This window comes from Pagrus pagrus (assembly GCF_965226575.1).
Source record: "Pagrus pagrus genome assembly, chromosome: 12".
In the NCBI taxonomy this organism is placed as follows: domain Eukaryota; kingdom Metazoa; phylum Chordata; class Actinopteri; order Spariformes; family Sparidae; genus Pagrus; species Pagrus pagrus.
Window position 1 is genome coordinate 27,736,077 of NC_140196.1, and position 19,223 is coordinate 27,755,299.

The 19,223-nt window shown below is 40.5% G+C and overlaps 1 protein-coding gene across 1 annotated transcript; it reads right to left on the reverse strand.

Moving 5' to 3' along the window:
• Positions 1-3,534: 3,534 nt before the first annotated feature.
• Positions 3,535-15,278, reverse strand: LOC311267011 (major histocompatibility complex class I-related gene protein-like). The gene is made up of 7 exons (XM_084369797.1): positions 15,173-15,278; positions 13,111-13,380; positions 9,093-9,371; positions 8,482-8,784; positions 8,283-8,384; positions 3,887-3,904; positions 3,535-3,721 (listed from the first exon to the last, which is right to left on the reverse strand). Exons 1-7 carry the CDS (start codon positions 15,219-15,221, stop codon positions 3,672-3,674), a joined length of 1,071 nt encoding a protein of 356 aa, XP_084225923.1. The 5' UTR covers positions 15,222-15,278; the 3' UTR covers positions 3,535-3,671.
• Positions 15,279-19,223: the final 3,945 nt, after the last annotated feature.

Below are 19,223 nucleotides of genomic sequence, written 5' to 3' on the forward strand. Positions count from 1 at the left end.
CTTCAACTGGCACTATTGTATCTTTAAACACAGGAACCTCAGAAACGGTTGTAAATTCTGACTTATATTTAGACTGCTTCTCTCCCATTGACCTCCACCAACTAACTTCGATGGTTTCTTCATCTAGACCAACAACTTGTCTCCTAGACCCCATCCCAACTAGGTTGCTGAAAGAAACTTTACCTTTAATTAGCACATCTTTACTAGAAATGATCAACCTGTCTCTATTAACAGGATACGTACCACAATCCTTTAAACTAGCTGTAATTAGACCGCTCCTTAAAAAGCCTAATCTTGATCCAGAAACTTTAGCCAACTATAGACCTATATCCAACCTCCCTTTCCTCTCCAAGATCCTTGAGAAAGCAGTCGCCAACCAGCTATGTGACTTTCTTCATAAAAATAGTTTATATGAGGATTTTCAATCAGGTTTTAGAGCACATCATAGCACAGAGACGGCACTGGTGAAAGTTACAAATGACCTCCTAATCGCTTCTGACAAAGGACTTGTCTCTGTCCTGGTCTTACTAGATCTTAGTGCTGCATTTGATACCATTGATCATCACATTCTACTACAGAGACTGGAACACTTAATTGGCATTAAAGGACCCGCATTAAACTGGTTTAAGTCCTATTTATCGGATCGATTTCAGTTTGTACATGTTAATGATGAGTCATCCCTGTATACCAAGGTTAGTCATGGTGTTCCTCAAGGCTCCGTGCTTGGACCCATACTATTCACCTTATATATGCTCCCTCTAGGAAATATAATTCGGAAACACTCCATAAACTTTCATTGTTATGCAGATGATACACAGTTATACCTATCAATAAAGCCAAATGAAACTAATCAGCTTACTAAACTCCATGCATGTCTCAAGGACATTAAGACCTGGATGACCTGCAATTTTCTGCTGTTAAACTCAGATAAAACCGAAGTTATAGTACTTGGTCCTAAACACCTTAGAGATGCATTATCTAATGATATAGCGAGTTTGGATGGCATTAACTTGGCCTCCAGCACCACCGTCAGGAATCTGGGAGTTATCTTTGATCAAGATTACATTGCAAAAATCAGGCCCATCCTGTCTCAAAAAGACGCAGAAAAGCTAGTCCATGCATTTGTTACTTCCAGACTGGACTATTGTAATTCTCTATTATCAGGCTGCCCTAACAAGTCTCTAAAGAGTCTCCAGCTGGTCCAGAATGCTGCAGCACGTGTACTGACAGGAACTAAGAAAAGAGATCATATTACTCCTGTACTGGCCTCTCTGCACTGGCTCCCTGTAAAATCAAGAATAGAGTTTAAAATCCTTCTCCTCACTTACAAAGCTGTTAATGGTCAGGCACCATCATATCTCCAGGAGCTCATATTACCCTATCACCCAACTAGAGCATTACGCTCCCAGAACGCAGGATTACTTGTAGTTCCTAAAGTCTCCAAAAGTAGAATGGGAGCCAGAGCCTTCAGTTATCAAGCTCCTCTTCTGTGGAACCATCTTCCTGTTTTGGTCCGGGAGGCGGACACCCTCTCTACCTTTAAGAGTAGACTTAAGACCTTCCTCTTCGATAGAGCTTATAGTTAGGGCTGGTCCAGGACAGGCCCAGGCCTGTCCTGGACGAGCTCTTAGTTATGCTGCTATAGGCCTAGTCCGGGGGACAATGACACACTGAGCTTCTCTCTCCTCCCCTACATTATGCCTGTATACATGCCCCATCTCTGCATGTCACTGACTTGCTTCTTCCCCGGAGTCCTTGTGCTTTCTAGTCCTACAGGCTCCCTTGGATCCTGGCCGCGCCCGGGTCGTGGATCGTGGATGCGCCCACTGCTATGGCCCTGCCTGATCGTGGATGCGCCCACTGCTATGGCCCTGCCTGATCGTGGATGCGCCTACTGCTATGGCCCTGCCTGATCGTGGATGCACCTACTGCCATGACCCTGCCTGACACCCACCACTACTGTCGCTAATATTAGTCACATCTCTGTTACATACGTTCCACTACTATTATCGTACTGCATTGCTACATACCATCCTTGCCATTGATCATTACTACTGTTATCACTAGTAATCACATTTCCATGTGCATTTCATCATTATTGCTGTAATACATCTTTGTGTACTTTCACTCCTGTCAACCATCGCTTATAATTGAATACATTGTGATCTCGTTGATCTGCTCTGTACATGCGACATCTATTGCACGTCTGTCCGTCCTGGGAGAGGGATCCCTCCTCTGTGGCTCTCCCTGAGGTTTCTTCCGCATTTTTTCCCTGTTAAAAGGGCCTTTTTTGGGGCAAGTTTTTCCTCACTCGAATCGAGGGTCGAAGGACAGAGGGTGTCGTCTCTGTACAGATTGTAAAGCCCTCTGAGGCAAACTGTGATTTGTGAATTTGGGCTATACAAATAAAATTTGATTTGATTTGATTTGATAACCATTTGTAAAGCCTCTTCTGCACTGAAATGCCTCTTCATTTTTGCTCCTTCTCTTTGCTCCAGGTCTTTCTCCTTCTCTGCTCACTAATCAAATGACTCCTCAGCCAAGCTGCATGTTTATCTTTGGCTGTGAAAGCAGCCAGGTGCACAAACACACTAACAGTTGTTATTTGTTTTTCAGTACAGCAAAGGCAGGAGGCCATGTTTTTACTCAAGCACCTCTTGAAAGACACATGAAACACATCCCTCAAAAGATGTTTTTTTTCACCCTGAAATGATCAGTGCGTGCTTACAGATTCACACTCACTCTCTCACTCTCTCTCTCACACACACACACAGACACACACATTGGGGCCCTCTGGTAGTCACACGGCTCCAAAATATAACTGGCAAAAATACAAGAATTTAATGCATCGGCCTACAATGGGAAAATGGTTGAATCTGGTTGAATACAGTAAAAATGTCAAATATCGCTACTTTTCTTTAAAATGAAATGCTGACATTAGATAGATTAGATCTTTGACATATGCAAGACTCTAATCACCACCAAAGCCCCAACTCCCTACTATGTATTATATGGAAAATATTTAATTTTTTGTGTTTTTTTGTAACAAATAATTAATAATTCAAATAATTAAACTGGAAATTAAAGGGTTAAAATCCTGAAAATGATAGAATGTTTGGTAGTTTTGAGCAAGTTTCAAGTTGTTTAAGAGATTTATGAAAAAAAAAGCAGAAAAAATATATAATATATATATATAAATATTTAATAGCAGTTTTTCTGTGTGTGTACATTTTTGCCACGAAGGTGTCCAGAGGGTGCAAAATGCATCAATAGAGTATAAAAGACATGTGACAGTAAAAGACATTGGATTTAAAAAATTTTACTAATAAGAAAAGTTCTTGCAAAAATTCATGCCAGAAGCTGTAACACAACCAAAATGATCACCAAATCAAAAAAAAAAAGTTGAGAAAAATGTACAAAAATACCCGAGGAGGGCACAAGGGTGATAATTAGACCTGCATCATCTGGCATCACCTCAGCTGTACATCATTAGAGGAAGAAAACGACAATCAATAAAACAACCAATCGCAGTCATAGAACATTCCCACCTTTTAATCAGTCCTTTTTTATATGTTAATTCATTTTAATTGCAAGAAGCCATCATTACTGTCTTTTAGTTCTGCAAAGCTAAATAAAGTGACACCAGGAGAGTCACTGAGTGTGTTTGTCATTCAGGTCTCTGGATTCAGCTGCTCAGAGAGCTCTGTGCTGTTGTCAGGAGCTGCAGGTCAGAAACAAACATCTCATGTTGAACTTTTATAAACAATAAATACAGAAAACAGTGTTGAAAAGGTTAATCTGCACAATAATGTGAAACATTTTTTAATCTGAAACATGAAGTGTGAGTCAGATCAGCTGAAATAGAACCAAAGTAAGTTTTACTTACAAGATGGAGGGCTAATGGCTGAAATCAAAACAAAAGACAAATCATTTCAGTCACAGTTGTAAATGCCAGATTATCTTTAGTCACTTTATTCCTCTCTTCTACTCACTCAAACTGACTATCTGTTTATACTCAGTCTGTGTAGTGCTGACTGTAAGGATCGACAGACACATCGACCGGCCGATATATCGGGCCGATATTTGCGTTTTTTTGCGTATCTGAGATGCGTGTTGTGTGTGTGTGTGTGTGTGTGTGTGTGTGTGTGTGTGTGTGTGTGTGTGTGTGTGCGCTCTCTTCCTCAGCAGAGCAGAGTGGAGCAGGCATTGCGGGGCTATCGGAGGTCTTTAGCGTCTACTAGAAGAACTTTAATGATGAGAGAAATGTTTTATATCGAGGGCTTGGAGCCAGAGGGGCGTAAGTGGCTTTTGACAAACTTTACAGGAGAGACAAAACAAAATGACCACACTTCAATCAACTGTATTTATTGACCTTAAACCATAACATTGCAACCACAGACATACTTACATGAATGAGTATTTAAGTAATAAACGTATGCCATATTAATACAATGAACATGTTCTAAAACATTTTAAAATAAAAAAAATATGGCAAAAACGTCAGATACGCCTTTTTGGCACCAAACATTTCCAAGTCTTCTATGGACATATTGGGTGTATCTGCTGAACAATGCAGAAAATAATTGGTCAAAAGGGGAATTAATTGAATAATTATCACTTGAATAACACTTGAATAAGTAATTCATTTTCATTTAACTCATTCATTATTTATTTTTATTTTTTCTCTCATTTCACTTTTCCATTCTGGGCATCTGCTGAACAGTACAGACTGTATAAAAGTCACTCAACTTGCTAAACACACTTCTGATTGGCAATTCAATTTATTTCATTACATTCATTCATTTTTTTCAAATACTGTATACAATAGACAGTTCTCTCGTGTTCTTTTTACTCATTTCACTTTTCTTTTTTGTTCAACCATTTCAATTACTCTGTGAGTCTATTCATTGACCAAATCCAAAGAATCATGTCGCGTCTTATTTGCTTTTCTGTTCACTAGTCTGTTTAGTTCTACTCACTGTCCACTGTCAGAGCATTGTAGAACTCCGCGTATGTGTGAGAAATACTCCCATTGCTGCACAGGGTGAGTAGATCTTTCTTCTTCAATGCACTGATCCCTTGAGAACTTTCATACATTGAGCTTGGTTTGGACACGGAATGGGTGCTTCTGGTGCCCCTGGTTGCCTCCTTTGCCACCTTTAGTTCACGGAATGTTGGGTCGGTGAAATCATACTTGAAGAAGATTGTTCTGGGTTCTTCTTTTGTGTAGCGAAACCATTGAATCTTCTGCCAATGCACTGCCTGTCCCTCCTCATCTTTGGTTTTGTTTTTGAGTACGTGATTGGAGAAAGACTTAAAGTCCAGGAAGTCCTTGTGAAGAAGTTCATGTACGGTGTATGGGTTGTTCTTTCTTGCCACTCTCACAAAGGTGAAGTAGCCTTCAGGGGAGTAGATTGGAAACTTTCTCCTCGCAGTTTCCACTGCAGCATGCACGCTGTCACACTCCATCTGGCTGTGGCCAGACTCCATGTACTTATGGTCAAAAGTGGAGAGGGGCAATGTGCTGACAGCAATCAGGCACATTGTGCTAAAGGCAGCATTTTTATTCTGTCCACCACATGTATCTGAATAAAGAACTGCATGTTTGACTTCAGGATTAAGTTGTGAAAGGTACGAGTAAACACAAGTGCTGATCTCTGATGATCCTCGGCCACCTTCCCCCTCATGCCACATGTAACACTCAACATCTTTACTGTCCATTTCATATACAGTAAGGTTGTAGGTACTTAACTTGCGTGAGTAGAACAGGCTACTAACATTGCTCCAGGGGGTGGTTAACACTTGCTCCAGGTCAAAAGTGACAGCCTTGTATGACTCCCGTTCCTTTGCTTTCTGTTTGTCATTATCTTTATGTTCTCTGGCCTGTTTTTTTCTTAACTGGTGGGCATCAAAGTTATCCTTATGACTTTCTTTCTCACTATCTTCTAAACGTTGGTACCATTCACAGTATTTGCACGCGTCTTTCTTTGGAGTGTGGAAAGCTAGGTTGAACTCAGTGTCATTCTATAAAGACTTTGTTTTTCTGGTTTAATCTTCCACTCCTGTTCACATTTCTCTTTATACAGCACATACATTCTTGGCACGTTCAGAGATCCTTCCAAGTAGAGCTTGTTTGTATCTTTCCTGGAGTAGTGGGATTCAAGTTTTGGGAAAGACTTGATATGCTCTCGTATTTTGTCTTTGCTACTCTCAGGCACTTTGTTTTGAGGTGCATGCCACCCTTTCTTGCTTGGAGGGGAAATTCCCAATTCACTAGACGGGTGGCCACCTGCAGACCTCGAAAATTTCTCAGACACATGTAGGGTCTTCAAAAAGAAGTCTTTGCATACCCTTATCTGTCTTCCCTCAAAGGTTAGATAATACTCAAACGAATGAGTTCTTCTTGAGATTTTTTCACTGTTTCTTTTCCCTCTTTTGATAACGTGATTGACAATGAAGTCTTTCTGCCTTGCTGCATCTCCCATCTCCTAATAATGTTGAAATATACTTTCCCTCACTGGCTCTGGGAAGTTCTGATTGCATTTGTAACGACAAGAGGCACAGTTCTTCTCCCTCACCTTCCTTCCTGGAACATGAATACCATGTGAATTGATGTAGCTTTGGCCAGAATTTCTTAACCTTTTACGTTGGTTTCTTTTCCAATTTTCAACATCTCTCTGACTTTTTCTTCCTCTCTGTGGTGTGTTGGCATCGTCTTCCTGGCCACTTTCAACCCCTCCCTCCTGAACAGGCTCAATGTCTACTGTCTCACTCCCTCGATCTTCTTCTGTCTCCTCTTCCTGGCCACTGTTAGCCCCTCCCTCCTGAACAAATTCTAGCACAATGTCTACTGTCTCAGTCCCTCGATCCTCTTCTGTCTCCATGTGTCCCTCATCAATTGCATGATCTGTCTCCCTGTCTGTCTCTCTTCCTCCATCTTCTGCTGTCTCCATGTGTCCCTCTCTCTCTTCCATCTCCTCATCTCTCTCCCTCATCTCATGCTGTGTCCCTAAATGATATCATTAATATTTATTAATATCCTACATGAATGCCCTGATACTAATAATTCAGGTTCTATGCAAGTCAGAACTCACTTCCTCCATCTTGATTAACACATTAATATTTATTAATATAATATCCTACATGAGTGCTCTGAATCTATTAGTTCAAGGCTAGGGTAAAGTAGATTATGAGAAAGTTCAAAAGAATATTCTGTCAGAACATTAGGCTAGCTAGCAGGCACAGTTAGCCAGATCAGACCAAAACAATGAGACGAACATTAGCCATGCTAGGCTAGGCTAACAAGGTAAGGCTCTCAAGGCATGATAATGTCTTACTGTCATTACTCTTGTGAGGAAATGCATTCAAAAGCCACTCTGACTCATCTTCAACTTCTTCAATATAGGAGTCACCAGTTTGTTTCATAATATTCATCAAAATATTTTCTGCCTCAGACAGTTCCATGTCCGTGTCAGCCATTTTGAATAATTAAAAGCACCGAACACTTTTTTTCATTTGAAAGTATGTGTGGTGTAAAGTTGAACAAAGCTGTTGAATCCTACTGTGTACAGTAGTTGTTGTTTTATTTATGCTACAGCTTAAAGGAATAGTTCACTCTAAAACAAAATTCAGTCATTATCGACTCACCCTCATGCTAATGAGAAGTCCGGTGTAGTTTTTTATTCCTGTGCAGAGTAAACTCTGCATGTCGCCACTTCAGGACACTTGGATTGCAGCGGACGAGCAGTATGGAGGAATATTACAAAGTTTTTGTGTAGTTTTATGGACCTTTTCGTCTCGGACGCCATTTAAGCTCGTTACATGGATTATTGTTGCCGGAGGGTACCCCCGCGGGTCTCCAGCTGCACAGGAATAAGAAACTACAACAGACTTCTCATCAGCATGTGGGTGAGTCGATAATGACCTAATTTTGTTTTAGAGTGAACTATTCCTTTAATCTTAACTTTTACTGTTCAATAAATGTTTGTTTAAACTTGAGACCTGTTATCATTGTGTCATTTTTTTTATGTAAATTGAGGGAGCAAAAGCAGTATAGGCCCCAAAAATCGGCCCAAGAAAATTGGCAGTCCATAATCGGTCATCGGCTAAGGGTGATGGAAAAAAATCGGTATCGGCATCGGCCCTAAAAAACCCATATCAGTCGATCCCTAGCTGACTGTATTTACTTTCTCTGATGCTTGTTTTAATTTTGCAACCTGAATTAAAAAAATCAACTCAAAGACTGAAATCAAAGTAGTGAATCTTTCCTTTTTCTCTCTCACCTTTCTTCTTTTTGTTAACGATGAATCCAGCAGCACCGATGAGAATGAGAGCAAGAACAACCCCTGCAGCAGTGACGAGGACGATCATGTCACTGGGCTTCACTGTTGAATACAATAATAGTTTATTATTACTGTTTTTATTGTTTTCAAGATGAATTCTCATGCACTCCCCTCCAGCACCCTCTGATCTCACTCTTACCCCAGTTGGTCCTGATCCGATCTTTCTCCAGTTTGGTGATGATGTCCTCCTTCACACCAGAGAGCTGAAACACACAGTCGTACCTCGTCCAGTCTTCAGGTGTGACTGATGAAAGGTTCAGGTCAACACTCATCTGGAAGGTTCCATCGTGGTTGGGGAGGATCTCTCCGTGGTCCACCTCCTCATGAAGCTCCTCTCCATCTCTCCTCCAGAAGAGTGAGGCTCTGTCAGGGTAGAAACCTGTAGCGTGGCAGCTGACTGGAGAGGAGGGAGTCTTCTGGAGGAGAGACACTGAGGGAAGCTCTGGAAAGAGTTCAATGAAACTGTTTCAATTTTCAAACACTGAGACTGAGCAAACTTACTTACCTTATGCCAAGTATACACTGGCTATCACAGTCTGAGCATCGATGGAAAGAAATTTCAGAACAGCCAAAATGTCAGCGTGTACTGATTGGTTAGGACAACATTGAATCTTACAGCTACAGAAAATAAACAGAGAAAACAATGTAATGTCAGACTGACTGCAGGGATAACACAACAGCAGTTCAGTCTGAGCAGACTGTATGAACATGTTTGTGTCCATTAAACTACATCAGGTCATGTGATTCTACCTGTTCTCAGCAGAAAGATCCTCCCATAGGCCACATACATCTTCAGCCACTGAGGGAACAACGTCGTAAGAGAATGCTCATTCTCATTTTTTCTATATTTCTCAGCATCCCATTTCATTTTGGTGATGACTGCCTGTTGTTTTGGAGCGATCCATGTCTCTGTCTTCAGGTCAAATGATATGAAGTCTTCTCCATCATAACCATACTGATGAAAACCATTAACCTCTCCAGTCTCATCATCCCACTCACAGCCAATCATCCTCTGCAAAATGTGGGCACCTGAGACAGAGACAGGGAAAGAAACAGACTGAAATCAGCAATGATGTACAGATTAAATCTCCAGTGGAAAGATGATTTTAAACATATTGTGCATTTTGTGATTGTTGTGCTCACATCACACAAGGCACCATAATGTAGTGCTTCATACAACAGTAATAGGGAGTTTTGGGTTAAATTTGGCTATCAATAATAATTAATGATTATCAGGGATAATTATGAATTATTTAAGGTTTATAATACTATCATACTTTAAGGTTTAAAATGCCAACAATGAACAGTGATGCAGCATCCCAGGTTTGAGTCCAAACTATTATAGACAGAACTAACACAAAAACAGTTTTCTCTAGCTGTGTAGTATAAAAGTCAAGTCGAGCATTAGTTGTGTGAGTATGGAGCTAAATCAGGGTCAAAAGTTTTGTACTTGAAAAAGTAAAAATTTAAACTGAAATTTCAAGTTTTGATCTTGAATTTCGAAAAATACATCAGCGTATTCAAAATAAAAATAAATGTACAAAAAGTTTTTTCAGGTTAAAAATAATTACGACCAACTCTGGTAATTCTTTTGAATAAATCATTTATTTTCATTTTTCACTTTCATATGTTTTGATATTTGTGATCCTATTTCTTTCAGTTGCATGTTTTATCTTTTCAGATTCAGATCTTAGTTTTTTTTACAGTTTCAGATCTTTTTTTACAGTTTCAAATCTTTTTTTCAGATTCAGATCTTGCTTTTTCAGTTTCAAATCTTTTTTTCAGATTCCGATCTTGGTTTTTCAGTTTCAGACTCTTGACCCTGATCTAGCGTGGGGGGCGTGGCATCAACTGAGAGGGGTGTGGAATCATGACAGACAGCTTAACCAAAAGGCTACAGACCTTCCCCTATCATGTTGCCTTCAGGGAACGTAGGATCTAACACGATTCGGCCACATGATTGGCAGTGAAAAAACTGCTGTCAGTGACAAACTTCCATTTGCACACCATGCTCGAATATCCTGCACGGCTAAAACTGTTTTAATTTCCAAGGCTGTTTAAATGTGAGATGTGGAAGTATGGAGCTAAATTGGGGTCAAATGTTTTGTACTTGAAAAAGTAAAATTTGAAACTGAAATTTCAAGATTTGATCTTGAATTTTGAAAAATACATCAACGTATTCATAATAAAAATAGTGGACAAAAAAAAATTTTCAGGTTAAAAATAATTAGGATCAACTCTGGTAATTCTTTTGAATAAATCATTTATTTTTATTTTTCACTTTAATATATTTTGTTATTTGGGATCCTATTTCTTTCAGTTGTATGTTTTATCGTTATCTATCGTAGCCTCTCATTTTGATATTTATCACGATTTCCCAACCTTACTTTTCTCACCTGTGCGCTGGGTCCAGCAGGTGAGCCAGCAGAACCGGACGCCATTGCCAGCGGACAATGCGAGGCATTCACAGTGCTACGTGGAAATCGGACATTTCAGTACTTAAAGTGTGGGTGTCTGTGCACAATCTGGAGTGATTTTGTTGCTCCTGTACTACCATTGGTCGTCAGTACTGTCTCAAAAAGCTTCCACATCTCACATCTAAACAGCCTTGGAAATTAAAACAGTTTTAGCCGTGCAGGATATTCGTGCATGGTGTGCAAATGGAAGTTTGTTACTGACAGCAGTTTTTTCACTGCCAATAGGCTCGTTCGAGATGAGCCAGGCCTGCGCAGAATCGATCACCGACGACCACCGTACAATGCATGCCGGTTAGATTTGTGTCCGACTTGATCCCGACTTGCTCTGACGTCATTGACGCGCCTGCAACGATAACCTCGCGAGATCAAGGCGGCCGCAGTCTTTAGAGCCAGGCGCCGCAGTTGCTCTCCACCGACTGCATGACCTCAGGGCATGATGGGAAACGCCTGGCTGTCGCCTGATCAAAGAGCTGATTGGCTCTTAGTTAGGACTACGTTCAGTCGACAATTCTTATTTTCTGTGCATTGGTTATATTTAATGTTAGATTATATGAATCTCATGTGCAATGAAGGTTTAATCTGTTAACAGACATATTTTGTGTGGTTGATATACTGTATATAATTACAAATATAAATACATCAATGAATAAAGATTATAAGAAACCTTTGCTGCTTGTCCTCCCCATGTGTAGCCTATATATGTACAGTAGCTGTGAGAACGTTTGGACTGTTAATTCAGTAGTTCAATTTCTTAAATTTAGGGATTGTATGATTCATAAATGACAGTGTCTTTATATAAATCTACTTTGTAGGCAATTCTTGTTCAATAAATTACTTCCAAGGGCTGAAATCTGCCCAGTCGTTCTGATTCTCACCTCAGTCATAACAGTGGCATCGTTAAACAAATAAAAAGTTGTGATTGACAAATTTAGACCGCAGTGAAAAGTAGTTATCATTTTAGAAAAATCCACTTTGTATGACCTCAAAGTTTGTATTTCTATTTGTTACATTTGTGAGATTAAATATTAAAAATCACACCACATCCCATCTGCCCATTAAGAGGATTAACACAGTGTAATTCATGTGCAAAGTGGAAAAGTAGGGGGATCTCTTCTGCTTCAGTTTCATAGGCGACCAAGAACGCATGCGCAGTTTCTTCAGCCATAGCTATCCGAACGTGTTGTGCAAACTACAGATAGCCTACAGATGGCTCTAACAGGATGTAAATATTTCTGTGACTTCCTGTATATTCTTTGACGGCGGCTGGAAACTGTCCGACTTGACTGCAGCTTTTTGCCACCGCCCCCTGCTGCTGCCGCCTGGTCTCGTCCACCTTCCAGGCGAGGCGCAGTTCATCTCGAACGTGCCTATTCATGTGGCGTAGCCGACTCGTTTTAGATCCTACGTTCCCTGAAGGCAACATGATAGGGGAAGGTCTGTAGCCTTTTGGTTAAGCTGTCTGTCATGACTCCACACCCCTCTCAGTTGATGCCACGCCCCCCACGCTAGATCAGGGTCAAAAGTCTGAAACTGAAAAAAAGATTTGAAACTGTAAAAAAACTAAGATCTGAATCTGAAAAGATAAAACATGCAACTGAAAGAAAAAGGATCCCAAATATCAAAACATATGAAAGTGAACAATAAAAATAAATGATTTATTCAAAAGAATTACCAGAGTTGATCATAATTATTTTTAACCTGAAAAAACTTTTTGTACATTTATTTTTATTTTGAATACGTTGATGTATTTTTCAAAATTCAAGATCAAAACTTAAAATTTCAGTTTAAATTTTGACTTTTTCAAGTACAAAACATTTGACCCTGATTTAGCTCCATATGGAAGCTGTTTTAGACAGTACTGAGGACCAGTTGTAGTACAGGAGCGACAAAATCACGGCAGATTGTGCACAGACACCCACACTTTAAGTACTTTAAGTAGATTCACCTACCTGTGTGCAGGGAAGGAGTTTAGTAAGGAGAGGACATATATGCTGGGTGTGTCCTGTATGTTTCTCTGTGTGAGACCATGCTGCCACATGTTAGTTTGTTTGAACTTATTCTGCCAATTTGTTCCTGATACGTTGTCGTTGTATCCTTCAAGTTATATGTACATGCATCCAGATGACGTATTGTTTCTATCTTTGAAGTGATGTTTAAATGCAGCCAGTATTTATAATGTGTATCTGCCTTCCCACCAGACCGTGGTGTATTATCTGGAGTTGTTTGATATATATCTTACAAATCTTACAAAATCCTTTTTATAATTGAATATAACATTGTACATACTGTACCTCCACTGTGGTTGAAGCGCTTTATCAAACTATTGATTGTGGCTTTGAAAAAAACTGGCTCCTGCTCAAAACATGCTCCTTTGTACTGCTCCAAGTGGTGAGGATCATTTGCAAATATTCTTTTCATCCAGTCGTGTTTTGGATCGAATATCTTTTTGCTGCCGTCGCAGTAAACCACCAGATTTTCATCAACCAATGAAGCTGCAACAAACTCCGGGAAGTCTGGGAGTCCAGAAGATACAGTGTAAATATACTTCAGGGAGTGTTTCACTGCAGGACAGAAGAGGTTCATACATTCAGTATGAATACACACATCATCATCACACTCATCATAAATATGATGTAATGGTAACAGTTAAGGTTATGGCCTGGCATCTACAGCATGGAACTTCCAAATTTTATTTGTACTGATAGTGTACCAACAAAGAACATATCAATAGCCAATAGCCCTGACTTTAAGAGGAGTTACACTGAAAGTACTTTTGACTATCGGGTACCCCTTCTAATATGAACGTGAGCATCCTTTTTGTACTGTTACTATGATAAGAGACTATATGTCATCTTAGATTAAGGATATTGTTATATCATAATATAAGTGTTGTCTTTTCCTGGTTTTAAAGGCGACATTACTTGATGTCATTTTCTGAACTTACCAGACTGTTCTACTTGTTCTAATATTTGTCTTCACCCACGTAGTCACTATATCAATTATATATATATATATTATACTGTGTACAGTGAAAAAGCGTAAAAATATCCTTGCATTACTTTAAGGCCTGTAGGCTTCTGAAGTCATCTGTCTCCTATGTTTTACCCCACACTTACAACATACAGCCTCCAGTAACACAGCACAGTAATACAGGCTTTAGGACTACAGTATGTTCCTGACAATAGACTTGGATCTGTGCTTGTTCCAAAGTTAAACACAAATCAAAGTTATTTAGGAACTATAGAGGCACATCCTTACGGAAGCGTATTGCATTCACTTAAGTAATTTATTTTTTGGTCTGTTTTTCTGAGTAATTTTTTTTTTTTTGGTCTGTTTTTCTGAGTAATTTTTTTTTTTTGGTCTGTTTTTCTGAGTAATTTTTTTTTGGTCTGTTTTTCTGAGTAATTTTTTTTTGGTTTGTTTCTTTTTTCTGTTTTTCTGACTAATTATTTTTCCTGTTTTTCAGAGTAATTTATTTTCTGTTTTTCGTGGTAATTTTTTTCTGTTTTTCGGAGTAATTTTTTTTCTGAATTATCGCGATACTTCGAACTCCCGCGAGAACCTCCAAACTGCCATATCTGTCCAACTGATTCTGGAGAAACATTACTGTGTCTAGCAGATCTGAATGGGCTTTCCTTCTGAACAACCGCAAAGCCCCATTCCGACCGGGTTATGGTTAAGGTTAGGGTTTCAGGTTCGGAGTGGCGATCTTTTTTCAAAAAAGGGCCGGCATTCCGAAACATGAAAGTGAACCTTCGGAGTGGCGACCTGTCGCCGTCCTCAGGTGCCTGCGTAAAGTTGACAAACTAATGGTAATACCATCTATATGACTTAAAGACAGGACTATCTCCCAGTGTCTTAAACCCAGATCAAAGTAAAACTTGATTCAATTAAACAAGTCGGTCATGTTTGTCTCCATTATCGAGCTTTCAATAAAGGAATGAATGCGTCAAATGCTCTCTAAACTCAGAAAAAAATTACTCTGAAAAACAAAAAAAAATTACTCCGAAAAACAGACCAAAAAAAAATTACTCCGAAAAACAGAAATAATTACCCCGAAAAACAGACCAAAAAAAAAATTACTCCGAAAAACAGACCAAAAAAAAATTACTCCGAAAAACAGAAATAATTACCCCGAAAAACAAACCAAAAAAAAAAATTACTCAAGTGAATGCAATACGCTTCCGTACATCCTAATTCATTTTCATATTATCTGAACCCTGAGCTGGGCAGACTCGTTGATCTGAAATATAAAGATAGGCAGCCTCCATCCTCAGGTCACTAGTTTACTGCTGAACTGTTCTGTGTTTCATAACCTGCTCTCAGGAAGTAATTCAAGGAAAGTTATCTTACTTGAAAATGCAAAGCGGCTCGAGAGAAGCAATAGAATGAAGATCTTCATGTTTTGATGAAGTAAGTTTCATCCACTTAACAGCTGAGTTCAGTCAGTGGAGTTGAGTCTTCATGGTGTGACTAAAGGGAGGAAGTGTTTTCTATTTGGATAACACGCCTCCTTCCTTCCCTCACTGTGTCTTTAGCTCCCCCCAGTGGGGATGAGAGGTTTAGACATGGGTAAAACTATTTCAAAAGGTTTTCCTGTGGTCTTTGGTCTTTGTAAAGTCAAAATAAATTGAAGTTCTTGTACTCAAATAATGTAGTTTCAGATATAGAGGTGTATATAGATATAGATATAAATAGAGGTGTTAAACATTATTTGATGGTGATTCAACTTCATTAAGGACAACTTAACACATTAATGTGTGTGTCTGAACTTTGTCTTTATTACACCACCCTTCAGTTGTAGCATGAGATCAACTGAATTAACTGAGTGAGTTCAGAATGGAAACTGGCTGGTACAAAAGCTTTTCTTTAAAATGTAAAACAAATAATGGTTTGTCTTGCTTTTTTCATATTACCTGACATTTTGTTACCTGTATGCATTCAAAATCTGCCTCACTCCACAGTGAACAGTCCCATTTTTCACTTTATGTTGACAGAGTTTCATAATATCAAACACCCTAACAGTGAAACAGAGACGCATTAGTGCCAGTTTGGACTGGCCCGGCTTTGTCTTTGACAGGTACAGTATCAAAACACAATGTATATCTGTTTCAGTGGCTGAGGAGGACTTTAACACTGGACCAGTGACAAACTGTAAAAACAGGCTTTTTCACTTTCAAGTCCAGACAAACTTTACATTGGATATATCAACTTATATTCTAACACAGAATGACTTCACTTTGATAAACTCATCTGAACATATTTTAACACAGCCATTGTCTTATAGCATCATACACCTACAGCGACTCACTGCCTTTGTTTGAATTGATGTAATATTATTTACTTTTTTGAAAGAATTGTGTTTAGAGAACCATTTCATAAAGAGGAGCGGTCTCAGAGGAGTCTAAACACACCTGAGATTATCTTTTTAAAATGTCTTTTTGTACCTTTTGTCGCAACAGATTTAATCACATAAAGAACTAAATTTCTATACTGTATAAAGACATTTTCTATTGTAGCCCTCTCACTCAACTCTGTTTTATGATTTTCATGAATACCCCTTTTATGTATCAGACTGCATGGGAGTGAATTGGTGAGAGCTACTGAAATGTAGAATTTGGGATGTTTTACAATAAATAACACACATTGAAAATGACTCTGGCTAAATTGCAGAGAGGCCTGGTTAGTTTATTAATTGCAACTATACTGTTATTGAGCATTAATTTTCCCATGCAGTTGACCTTAACTGTAACTATAGCTCTTATTCAATATAAACATCATGTTGATATCTTGTATTTGGATGCTGGCGTACACAGTCTGGCCTTAGTTTTCGGTTAGAAAAACTGCAGCTACTATAGATGGTTCAGTTATAATCCTTCTTTATTGATTCCCAAATGAACAGGGTACAGGATGTGCGTTGTTGTGGTTTCCTTGAAATGTAAAATAAACAACAATAATTATATATTAGTATGATATACAATTAAAGTGATATGACTATGAAATAAAGAGACAAATACTCAATGAATGCAGTGATCACAATCGATGCCAAACAATATTCTCAAATGGCCGCACGGGGGCGCCTCAGACCACATCATTACAATCCAACACACAACTGTAATAAGTGTAAATATAGTAATATACAAAACACGTCCGCCGCACCGAACTCTCAACCAGAACAACACTACATGTTTAGACCACGTAGGCTATATGAAAGAAGACAAACATTAAACAGCCCGTGGCATATTAACTCTCATAAATGATACACAACATGGCGGCCGGTCCGGATCCACACCACGTACGTTAGAACATCATAAGCAGCATAAACCTCAAACAACCGATGCAAACTTACTTTGTACTCACGCGCAACATACACAGGTTGACTACGTGGACAGCCACGATCCGGTTCGGCTCAACAGTGTCACACCAGCAGCGGATGTGCGCAGCACTCAACAGGTTAATCAGCTGCTGTTGGGGCTGTTCTGTCGATTCATCGGGGCTACTCGGGTCTACTCGGCTCTTCCCGTACACAGCAGAGCGGGGAAGTTTGCACAGCCGCCCCCAAATACACTCAGTGAATTTGCAGTACCACAAAGGTTCCTGCGATGCTGTAAGATCAGTCTTAGTCCTCTGGCATTTCTGGCAGGGGGATGAGTTTAGCCACCGGCCGTGTGTATGTAGACCCTTTAATGTTTACCTCAGCTGTGCGGATCCGGCCGTCATCACTGGGGATCACTTTGGTGACTCGTCCAACTGGCCACAGTGCTCTTGGCAGCTGTGGGTCAATGATCATGACCACCTGATCTGGCGTGAGGTCCACAGTAGAACTATACCACTTCCGACGATGTTGAAGGTTGGGGAGATAGTTCTTGGTGAAGTGGAGCCAGAAGTGATCTGCCAGCACCTGGCTGTGTTTCCAGCGGCGACGTCCAAGCAGGTCACTGTTGTGATACACAGCTTGTGGTAGTGATGCATCCCGCCGCCCCATGAGTAGGAGATTTGGCGTTATGGGGTCGGGATCTGCGATGTCTGATGTAGCATAGCTAAGGGGCTTTGAGTTAAGAATCCCCTCAACTTCTATCAGGACTGTCATGAGGACTTCCTCTGGGAGTACTTGGTCTTTCAGGACTACTTGCAGGGAAGCTTTAACAGATTTAATCTCTCGCTCCCAAACACCGCCAAAATGTGGTGCAAGTGGTGGATTAAATCTGAAGCTGATGCTCTGTTTAGCAAGCTGGTCCTTTAGCGCTGGCTCAAGTCCGGCGAAGGCTTCTCGCAGCTCTCTGTCTCCTCCCCGGAAATTAGTGCCTCGGTCACAGAGTATCTCGAATGGCTTCCCTCTTCTTACCACGAAGCGTCGTAAGGCGAGCAAAAAGGAGTCAGTGTCCATACTGCACAAAAGGTCCAGATGCACACACCGAGTGGTGAGGCATTTGAATACAATACCCCACCTCTTCCCATGTCTGCGACCTATTTTGATGGTGTATGGGCCAAAACAATCTACTCCAGTAGACCAGTACGGTGGTTGGTTGATGCGCAACCGTGCAGCTGGCAGGTCGGCCATCTGAGGAATGACAGGCTTGCTGCGCCATTTGCGGCACTCTGTGCAGCTATGCTGATGTTTCTTGACAGCCTGACGTCCACGAATGATCCAGTATGTCCTCCTTATTTCTGCAAATACACGGTCGGGACCTGCATGGAGCAACCGGTTGTCATAGTCCTGTATGAGCAACTTTGTGACATGGTGGTTTGGAGCCAGGATGATAGGATGGATTGTATCCTCTTCTAGATTCTCTGCCTTTCGAAGGCGACCTCCGACCCTTATCAACTCCACTTCTATGTCGTAGACAGGGGATAGAGACAGCAAGCTGCTATTAGAGCTGAGAGGTTTACCTGCTTTCAGTGCAATAAACTCCATCGGGAAACTCTCCTGCTGTGCTCTCCTCAAGATGACAGCTTCTGTATGTACTCTGTCGGCTGCAGTCATGGGGGGAGCAGCCGCCCCATGTAGGGACTGGAAGGTGGCATCTACAAGTTCTGACCATGATTTCACCTGAGTTACATTTGGAACTGGAAGGTTGCTTACTGTGATGTTTCCACAGAAGCTGGTGTCACGGGTTTCTTCAGCTGGTGTAGGTGTGGACCTTACAGCAGGATTAGCTGGCCACTCGGCTGGAGGCTGGTGGAGAAAAGTCGGGCCACATGTCCAGTGGTTGGGCTTCACTAGATCGGCCAGAGATTTCCCACGGGTGATATCGTCAGCAGGATTCTCTTCTGAGGGAACATATCTCCAGGGGTCTGCTCCAACTAGCTCTTGAATCTCTGCTATCCGTGTCCCCACAAACACCTTGTACTGCTGAGATTCAGACTGGATCCAGTGCAGAACAGTCGTGGAATCTGTCCACAG

What these genes read in the sequence shown, in the direction of transcription:
- LOC311267011 (XM_084369797.1), bottom strand. Translation starts at nt 15,221, where the DNA reads ATGAAGATCTTCATTCTATTGCTTCTCTCGAGCCGCTTTGCATTTTCA. An exon ending in GAGCCGCTTTGCATTTTCAA is followed by an intron (nt 13,381 to 15,172) that starts GTAAGATAACTT and finishes TCTGTCCTGCAG; the next exon opens with TGAAACACTCCCTGAAGTAT. An exon ending in TCGGATCAGGACCAACTGGG is followed by an intron (nt 8,385 to 8,481) that starts GTAAGAGTGAGA and finishes TGTATTCAACAG; the next exon opens with TGAAGCCCAGTGACATGATC.